The sequence below is a fragment of the Apium graveolens genome, chromosome 4 (assembly GCF_009905375.1).
Source record: "Apium graveolens cultivar Ventura chromosome 4, ASM990537v1, whole genome shotgun sequence".
Lineage (NCBI taxonomy): Eukaryota > Viridiplantae > Streptophyta > Magnoliopsida > Apiales > Apiaceae > Apium > Apium graveolens.
This window is the reverse complement of record NC_133650.1, coordinates 126,028,218-126,038,859: the sequence shown is the minus strand read 5'-3', so window position 1 is coordinate 126,038,859 and position 10,642 is coordinate 126,028,218. Positions and strand designations below refer to the sequence as shown.

General features: G+C 39.3%; 1 protein-coding gene across 1 annotated transcript; it reads left to right on the top strand.

Moving 5' to 3' along the window:
- Nucleotides 1-1,414: 1,414 nt before the first annotated feature.
- On the top strand, nucleotides 1,415-1,924 carry LOC141718962 (uncharacterized). Its single transcript, XM_074521342.1, has one exon. It carries the CDS (start codon nucleotides 1,415-1,417, stop codon nucleotides 1,922-1,924), a length of 510 nt encoding a protein of 169 aa, XP_074377443.1.
- Nucleotides 1,925-10,642: the final 8,718 nt, after the last annotated feature.

Here is a 10,642-nt window from a genome sequence, read left to right as displayed (position 1 = left end):
GGATGATCGTTAGGCCGAAACTAGGAGCAAGATTCATATTTCCTTTTCCAGTTGTCTACCTTCTATGTTATTATATCTTTCAAATTTTATGATGTTGTCTTTTAAATTCAAACTTTATTCGAGTGTGATGTAACCTAACTTCGTTCTCAGTTATGCAGTATCATTCTATTTTAATATCAGTTCTCTTTTGCTTCTATATTTATATCTATGCTTACACCTTGTTATTATTACTTGGAAACTGAATGCATGTGATCACATTAACCTTGTAACACCCTAATCTTAATATATCTAAAATATTCACAAATATTTTGTCACATCTTCTATTTCAGAAACATGCCACCTTAAAAGACGAAGCAAACCAGTACCCCCTACTATAACCACAATAGACCCCATTATCCTTCAAATATTGGAAACCCTGCAATAAAAAACCAAAACAATAGCTCAGCAATAACAAACTCTTCAACAACAATTTTAACAAACAATTTTGAATCCCAGAGAACCATGATCAATACCAACATCAACAAGATCCACCAGTACCTCCTCAACAAGTTGTGACTTTTAAAGCTTTTCAGAATATAAACCCTCCTGCTTTTCATGATACTACTGAGCTAGTCATAGCCAAAACATGGATAAGAGATATTGAAAGAGCTTTTGAGTTAGTTATCCATTGGTGGGATTCAATGCGAGCTTTGGAGGAAACTAAAACGATTGCTTGGGAGAGATTCAAGTAACTATTTCTGGAGAAGTATTATCTTTATATATGTAGAATCAAATGGAGATAAAATTTATGGAATTGAAGAAAGGGGGTATGATTGTCTTGGATCATGAGAAGAAGTTTACAGAGTTGTCAAGATTTGTGACGAAGTATGTGAGTACTGAGGAAGAGAAGGCCAAAAGGTTTTAACAGGGCCTTGAGTATTGGATTCGAGATAAGGTGTCGATGTTTGAGATTAATAGTTATGCAGGAGTAGTGTAGGAAGAAGCTTTGATTGAGAGTAACGGAATACAATCCAGGAAGGATAGAGATAACAAAAAAGGGAAGGTGTCTTTTTACGGAGATAGATCAGGATCCGGGAATCCGCAAGATAGGGATGTTAAGAAGATTGAGTTCCACAAGGGTGAAAATTCTCAAAGGAAAGGAGAGATAAACAGAAGGCAGGATAACCAAGGGAGTTATCACCATAATCAGGGCCAAACAAGGGAGAATAGGCCACCAAGGGTTGAATGTAAGCATTATGGAAAGAAACATCCATGAGTGTACAACAAGATTAATATGACATGTTATTGATACAATCAGAAGGGCCATTTGGCTAATTAATGTAAAGCTCAGAAGCCGGGAGTGACATACTTCAAGTGTGGGAAGCCAGGACATATCGTTAAAGAATGTAAATCGCCAGGACCAATCAGGAGTATGATGATTGTAGCAACCACCAATTCGATTGTACCAGCTGAGGTATTGGATTTACCTCCACCATCTGAAATAGTTCCTCAAGTTTCATCAAGGACTTTTGACTTGAAAATGATGGATGTAGTTCAGAATTCAGAAGTGATAGCAGGTAAACTTTCGGTGAATAATACTGAAGCTAAGGTATTGATTAATTCAGGAGCTACAAGATCTTTTATATCTGAAACTTTTGTTGATAGACTAAGATGTGATAGAAGGACTATGAGTGAAGTAATGAATCCGGTAATTGCTAATCAGGAGAAGATACATGTAAGTCAATTCTGCCCAAAGTGTGAGATTGATATCTCCGGGCATAACTTCCCAGTTGACTTGATACTTTTCAAGTTAGGGGAACTTGATATAATATTACGAATGGATTGGTTAGGAAAGAATAATGCTCAGATAGACTACAGATCTAAAAAGGTTTATTTAAGAGCGGAAAGTGGAGAAAAGGTGATATTTAGAGGTCAGAGACAATGACAATAGTTTCTTACTATTATCCAAGCTAAAACGTTGTTAAGAAAAGGTTGTAAAGCGCTTTTAGCTTATATAATGGATACAAAGAAGGAAGTTCCTAGTATAGAAGGAGTTTTCAGATGTGTTTCCAGAAGAGTTATCATGACTACTTCCAGATCGACAAGTTGAGTTCTAGATCAACCTTGCTCCAGGAGCAGAACTAGTTTCGAAGGCACCGTATAGAATGGCACCAGCAGAAATGAAAGAGTTAGCGAGTCAGCTACAAAAGCTTTTGGATAAAGGAGTAATAAGGCCAAGTACCTCATCGTGGGGAGCTCCAGTTCCATTCGTAAAGAAGAAGGATGGAAGCATGAGATCATGATAGATTATCGGGAGTTGAATAAGATGAAGATTAAGAATCGATACCTGTTACTGTTAGGAATATGTGTATTAGTTTGATGATAAGTTAAATAAAACACTTAAGTAGAAATCTAGTATTTGTAGCCTCAACGGATAAGACCATCTTGGCTATCCGTTGAAGGAGTAGCTTTACTTAGCAATAAGTTTAGTATTGTAGCACATTTCTTTCTCTGGATTCAAGTTGTAATTCTTAGATGTTGTAGGAAAGTATCAGTCATGTTGACTACTAGTGGATATGCAAATAGGAGGGCTAATTGTAAATATTTCATGCCTTGTAATTTTGTATAAGTGAAGAAGTATCAACTGATATTGAAGACCTTCAACGGATTTAGAAACAAAGTTTCAACGGATGTCTCTAATGCTTCAACGGATAATATCCATCAACGGATAAGTTCTTCAACGGATAAAGACTTCAACTGATAATGCATCAACGGATAAAGCTTCAACGGATAAAGCCTCAACGGATAAGGCATCAACGGATGAAAGCTTCAACGGATGCTTAGTTCATTAGCAGTTGATAGTGACAATTCACAAGCTGACAGAGGCACATGGGTTGACAGAGACAAACTGGAATGTGGAAGCCTCTATGAGGAATCAAGAAAATGCAGCATTTCCATTCTGATACAAACAAGGAAGTATTCAAAGATCTACAGCCAAGCCTAAATTGCATTTGATAGAGAAATGAAGAAGAAAAATGTGAGGAATCTTTTTAATTGTATTTTACAGTTTTGTCTTCACTTGTAAACTTGGTGATATATAAACCAAGTAGCAGCTAGTAATTAGATAAGAATTTTCCTGAGCTGTTTAGAAATATCCAGAGAGAAAATCATCTAGTTTGTACTAGGAACAGCTGTGATTTAATTCTTTGAATTATAGATTTTCTGAAATAACACATCTCTGGTGGAACAACAAATCCACCAGAAAAGTTTTTGAGTTCTTTGTGTTCTTTACATTTGTGTTTGAATATATATATGTCTGTGTTATGGATAAAAAACTAAGGTTATTACTTGCTGTATTTAGTACTAAGATTCGGGAGCTCAAGGCCTTTAATGGCTGCTCTCGTGTTTCGTGACTCAATCTGCCTTTACGAGATGCCTACGTATCTCTGTGAATTAGAGAATCAAGCCAAAAAACGTAGTTCTGATTTGTGGGGTGAGGCCCCTTATATAGATGTTGGGAGTCCTTGAATTGGACTTGGTATAGGAGACTTGGTGGGCAAGTCTCATAATTAGAATGGACTTTGGAGTCCTAGATAGTAGGAAACTGATTCCTTATCCTTTTAGGTCCCCTTGAGGCTAATCTGTAAGGATTTATATCCTTATCAGGACTCTTCTCAATAGCTGATTTTTCCCTTATTAATTAATTACGAAATTAATTAATAATCAGGGTTTTTGGGCCTTCTTTGTTCCATCAGGCCTGATCTGGTCCATCAGGCCTGATCAGCATGTTAACCTTTCTGGTCTGAATGTCATACATCTTCTTATTGGACCTAGCAGCCCACACCTTGTACAATTAATGCAGTATTTAATTATACTATTATAATTTATTTATCCCTATCATTTGCCCCCCAACTTTTGGGAAACATTGATTAGGTTTCTTAAAAGTTATGTTCATTTGTTCCCTTACAGGGTATCGTTTTTGCGTAAAGTGTGGAGCGACCTACACATTTACAATGATTTACTTTTATTCCTTTTATCCAGGAATTATCTTAATTTTCAGGAATTTTTCCCTTAACTTTGGGATTTTTCCTTTAATTTCTGGGATTTATCCTTATTTTTCTGGATTTTTCCCTGAAATTCTCGATTTTCCCCCTCATTTCTGGGATTTATCCTTTAATTTTCTGGATTTATTCCTTATTTCTGAAAACATTAACATTTTTCAGAAAATATTTAAGGAATTTTCTTATTTTTCTGGATTTTTCCATAATTTCTGGGATTTATCCTTTAATTTTCTGGATTTATTCCTTATTTTTGAAAACATTAATATTTTTCAGAAAATATTTAAGGAATTTCCTTATTTTTCTGGATTTTTCCCTAATTTCTTGGATTTATCCTTTAATTTTCTGGATTTATTCCTTATTTCTAAAAATATTAACATTTTTCAGAAAATATTTAAGGAATTTCCTTATTTTTCTGGTTTTTTCCCTAATTTCTTGGATTTATCCTTTAATTTTCTGGATTTATTCCTTATTTCTGAAAATATTAACATTTTTCAGAAAATATTTAAGGAATTTCCTTATTTTTCTGTAATTTTTCAGATTTTTTTTTTATATAAAAATTTCGACCAGGAATCCTGTTCGACCAGGATCCTGGTCGAATTAGCCTCTACTGTGCCTTGGTCGAAGGCTTTTCGAGGAGGATGCTTTCGATCAGGAATCCTGGTCGAATTTCGGCCATGATTTTTCCTTCCTTCTTTTCTCTTTTTTTTTTTATTTCGACCAGGAATTTTCGATCAGGACTTGCTTCCTTCGACCAGGATTCTATTTCGATCAGGATTTTTGGTCAGGATCTCTACTTTTGACCGAATTATCCCCTTTTTGATTGCCCAGGTCGACGTTAATTTGGGCTCGAGGATTTCGATCAGGAATCTTTCACAATTTCTGGTAGAATTGGTCCTGGTTCTGGTCGAATTAAGGCCGTTTTTTACCCTTGATCGACAGGATTTCGACCTCAAGCCATTCGACCAGGATTTCTTTATGTTTTCTGGTCGAATGGATCAGTAATATTTACATAATAATTTTTTTTTTTTATTTTTTTTTGCATATACTTTAGATTTTGGGCCCTTAAATCTGGGCTAAATTTGTTGGGCTGATCTTTGGGCCTATTTTTTCAACTGGACTTTGGCTCATGGGCATGATTTAACCCTATTTAAATATAGTGGGCCTTATCCCTGGGCCTCTATCTTATGCCATCCCCCTTTATTGGGCCCGTTTTCAGCAGCACTCCTTTTTCGGGGCTTCAACAAAATTTTGGGCCCATTTTTCTGGGTTTATCTGGGTTTTGCATTTGGGCCCTAATTCTTTAATTAACTGGGCCCTTTTCTGGGCTTAAACTTGGACCAGACTATGTCCTGGGTCTTTGGCATTTGGTCCCATTGTTTTAACAGGGCTTCTCTTCCACTTCTCTTCCACCTTTTTTTTTTAACTTGGGCCATTTTGCTGAGCCTTTCAAACACTTGGGCCCTTAACTGGGCTTGTTTATTTCCTCAGGAATATTTTTGACCGAATTAACCTTCTTTTCTAGCCTTGGTCGAAGCTTTTTCGATCAGGATTCATTCGATCAGGATCCTTACTTACCTCCTGGTCGACAAATTCTCTTGGTGTTAGGATTCTTCGATTTGAATCCTGACTCTTTCGGTCAGGAACTAGGATTTTGACCGAATTAACCCTTTTTCTTAGCCTTGGTCGAAGCCTTTTCGACCTCAATTAATTCGACAAGGATTACAACATGAAACCTGATCGAATTGGGTCAAGAATTTAGGATATATCACTTTTTGTGACTCCATATATTTGATTTGGGCCCTAAGTCTGGGCAGGATTCTTTTGGGCTCCTGATTTGTTGAATACTTGGCTTTTTCTGAACTGGGCTTTTTTGTACCCTTAGGCCCAATAATTCTTGGGCTGGATTTTCTTTCATGGGTTTTAATCTTGGACCCATTTCTTAAATCTGGGCTTTTCCTTTTGGCTCTTTTCCAACTTTTGGTCCTTTTTTCTGGGCTTGATCCCTTTACTGGACTTTCTTGGACTGGGCCTTCTTCTAGGCTTTATTTACCTGGGCCCCTTTTTCTATCATGGGCTTTTCATTTTTGGGTTCTTTTGTTGATTTTCTTTAGAAAATCCTGGATTTGAGCATTGACACTGGGCTTCTTAGGCCCCTAAACACTTGGATTTTCTAGATTTATCTAGAGTTTCTAGGTGTTTTTTTTTTTGAAGATAATACTCATTCATATTTTCTTCCAGACTTTGGACCCCGGTGCGGGACTTTGATTTGAACATTTGGGCCCTTATCTGGGCTTTCATATCATGTGCTTAATTTACTTGCCATGCCATAGAGATTCAAATATATTTCGAAAATTTTCTGAATTTCATAAATTATTGGGATGCATCCCTTACACAAGTCTTAATAAACCTCAAAATAAAGTCAAAACATGCAAATCCTAAGCAAACAAAGCTTCAAGGTGCTTTTCAACCTACTTGTCATCTTGACAAGTGAGAATCGTACTTCGCCTATCTTACACGTAGTAAACCTTCAGGTTTTGTGCGTGCCAGGTCCTCGGGATTTCAAAACCATCCATAGTTTCCAGCTTGTAGGTTCCTCTACCCTGAACGCTCTTGACTCTGTACGGCCCTTCCCAATTCGGGGCAAGCTTCCCTTTCTGTCCGACTCCAGAAGCCTCTATTTTTCTCAAGACTAGATCACCTTGTTTGAAAAACCTCTCTTTAACCCTTAGGTTATAGTAGAATGAAGCCTTTTTCTGATATTCTACTATCTTTGCATGTGCTTTATCTCGTACTTCATCGATTAAATCCAGGGCTAACCTCTGCCCTTCCTCATTTTCTTCCTCATTGAAAGCCTGAATCCTTGGAGAGGAATGTGATATCTCTACTGGAACTACTGCTTCTGCCCCATATGCCAACATGAAGGGAGTTGCTCCTGTCGTGACTCTACAGGTAGTCCTGTAGGCCCATAATATTGGAAGTATTTCATCCACCCAATTATTTCTTGACTTCTCGATCCTCTTCTTTAATCCATCCAGGATTATTCGATTTGCTACTTCTGCTTGCCCATTAGCCTGTGGGTGCGCCACAGAGGTGAACCGTAACTCAATTTTATTTTCTTCACAATACTTCTTGAATTCCTCGTTGTTGAATTGTGTTCCATTGTCAGTGACGAGGATACGGGGAATTCCATATTGGCACATAATGTTTTCTCACAGGAATTGTGCAACCTGCTTAGTTGTGATTTTGGCCAAAGGTTTGGCTTCAATCCACTTGGTGAAATAATCAATGGCTACAAGTAAAAACTTCCTTTGTGCCGTGGCCATAGGGAAAGGCCCTAGAATATCCATCCCCCACATAGCAAAGGGAATAGGCGAGTTGATAGAAGTCAGCATCTCGGGGGGTTGTCTAACAACTGGTGCATGCTTCTGACAGCGATCACACTTCTTCACATATTCTTTGGCATCAGCCATCATCTCTGGCCAATAGAAGCCTAAACGGGTTATCTTATGAGCCAAGGCCCTGCCCTCCAAGTGTTGTCCACAAATACCTTCATGCACTTCTTCAAGAGCCAAGTGTGCCTCATCGGGCCTGAGACACCTCAAGTAAGGAACCACGAAAGATCTTTTATACAGAATCACATCTATCAAAGAGTACCTTAGTGCTCGAATAGTTAACTTCCGTGCTTCAGTTGCATCGTTTGGCAACCAACCGGTCTGAATGTGAGCCTTGATGGGATCAATCCATGACGTCCCCAAGCCTATTGGGGCCATTAGCTTAACATCTATGCTTCGTGTCTTCAAAACACGGAAGTACACACTTCCTGAACTTTCTTCAATCTCAGATGAAGCAAACTTTGATAGCGCATCTGCCTTAGCATTTTCTTCCCTTGGAATGTGTTCAACATGGCATTCATTAAATTGGGTCATCACAGCCCTTACTAGGCGTACATACTTAGCCATCGTATCATCCCTTGCCTCAAATTCTCCCTTTACCTGGGATATGATCAGCTTTGAGTCTCTGCGGACCTTTAAGTTTTTGACTCTAAGTGTCCCAGCTAGACCAAGGCCAGCTATCAGGGCTTCATATTCTGCCTCATTATTTGTGGTTGGGAAGTCTAGCTTCATAGCATACTCAATTAAGAACCCATCAGGACTTTGTAAAACCAATCCTGCTCCACTGGAGTTTGTTTTTGATGCTCCATCAAAATAGAGAATCCAATATTCTTTCTCATCCTTCTCTTTGCCCCCATTATCGACTCCCTTGTCTTGAGGTATGGCATCTTCCTGCCCCCCGACTTCTTGGTTGGGTATAGTACATTCCACCAGGAAGTCAGCTAGTGCCTGGGCTTTTATTGCCGTACGTGGCTTATACTTGAGATCGAACTCTCCCAGCTCTATTGCCCACTTAATCAATCTCCCACTTGCCTTGGGACTGTGAATGATATTTCTCAGTGGCTGATTTGTCAGCACCTCAATCTGATGAGCCTGAAAGTATGGACGCAGTTTTCTCCAAGCCATTACCAAGGCCAGAGCAAACTTCTCAATAGTTGAATAATTCAATTCAGCACCATGCAAAATTTTGCTGACATAGTATACGGGTTTCTGGACTTTCAGTTCCTCCTTAACCAACACCGCGCTCAAGGCGCTTTCTGAAACAGCCAAGTACAAGAATAAAACTTCATTCAGAACTGGCTTGGCCAACAACGGGGCTTGGGCCATGTACTTCTTTAAATCTTCAAATGCCTTCTGGTTTTCCTCACTCCATACAAAGTCTTTGATGTTCTTTAGTGATTTGAAGAATGACAAGCACTTGTCTCCTGACTTGGAGATGAATCGTCCTAGCGCAGCAACCCTTCCTGTGAGCTTCTGAACATCCTTGACAGTTTTTGGGGGTTCCATGTCCAGGATTGCCTTTATTTTATCGGGGTTAGCCTCAATTCCCCTCTTTGAGACCATCAATCCCAAGAATTTTCCAGATCCTACTCCGAAAGCACACTTCGTAGGATTCAACATCATCTTGTGGTACCTCAGGACCTCAAAAACTTCCCTCAAATGGGTTATGTGATCAGTCTTTACTAGACTCTTGACTAACATGTCATCAACATAGACTTCCATAGTCTTACCAATGAGATCCTTAAAAATTTTGTTTACCAGCCTTTGATAGGTGGCTCCTGCATTTTTGAGACCAAACGCCATAACAAGATAACAATAAACACCAAAGTCAGTGATGAATGATACCTTTAGAATGTCATCCTTATGTATTTTGATCTGGTTGTATCCGCTAAATCCATCCATGAAACTCAGCATCTCATGTCCAGCAGTGGCATCAATCAAAGTATCAATCCTCGGCAACGGAAAACAGTCTTTAGGGCATGCATCATTCAGGTCAGTAAAGTCTATACACATCCTCCACTTTCCATTAGCCTTCTTCACCATTACCGGGTTTGCTAACCATTCCGAAAATTGAATCTCCTCAATAAAACCAGCCTCTAAGAGCTTTTCTACCTCCTGCTTTATAGCCTCTTATCTTTCTGGGGCAAAATTTCTTTTCTTTTGTTTCACTATCTTCCGACTTGGATCCACGTTTAGCTTGTGAGTAATCAGCTCCGGGTCTATGCCTGGCATATCAGCTGCTGACCATGCAAAGACATCACTATTTTCTTGCAAAAATTCCACCAACTTCCCTCTAAGGGGCTCCTTTAACGTGGCTCCAATGAAAGTCATCCTCTCAGACTTCTCGAGGTCTAAAGGAATAGAAATCAAGTCTTCTGCTAGCTTTCCTCTCTTCTCATCATTTTCTCGGACATCCATATCTTCAATAGGAAGAACCTGCCCCCCGACTCCATCCGCCCTCAAAGAGGCCACATAACAGCTTCTAGCCATTTTTTGATCTCCTCTCTCTTTTCCAATCCCGTTTCGGGTGGGAAACTTCATGACTGAATGGTAGGAAGAGGGGACTGCCTTGAAAGCATGTATCCCTGTTCTACCCATGATAGCATTATAAGTTGAACTAGCCTTTACCACTACGAAATCCAGCATCTGCGTTGCTTGTCTTGGTTCCGTACCTATGGTGGTTGGCAACTTGATGATCCCTTCTACAGGACACTCTACTCCAGCAAATCCATATATCGGCATGTCGGTAGGTGTTAACTGGGAATCGTTATACCCCATCCTTAGAAAGGCGTCATAGAGCAAGATATCCACAGAAGCACCATTATCAATAAGAACCCTCTTGACCGGGCTGTTTCCTATTATAGGTGTTATGACCAGCGGGTCGTCATGAGGAAACTTGACTCCCTCTAGGTCAGAATCATCAAAAGCCAATGTTACTTCTGTCCTGGCCCTTTTCGGGGCTTCTCCTACAATATGCATAACCTCTCTAGTATATGCCTTTCTGGAATTTTTGGACAATCCAGCAGCAGTTGGACCTCCAAAGATCGTGTTTATCACATGCCCTCGAGGTCTCGGCCCTCCATAAATGGTGTTTATAACTGGTCCTCTAGGCTGGGGATTTCGCCCCTGATCGTCTTGGTCCCTCCTATGATCTTCAAAGTTCTTCATTCCATTATTATTTCTGTCCCCTCCATCTCCAGTATACTTGTT

Excerpts from the sequence above, each read along its gene's own strand:
- LOC141718962 (XM_074521342.1), top strand. The coding sequence starts at position 1,415 with ATGATTGTAGCAACCACCAATTCGATTGTACCAGCTGAGGTATTGGAT.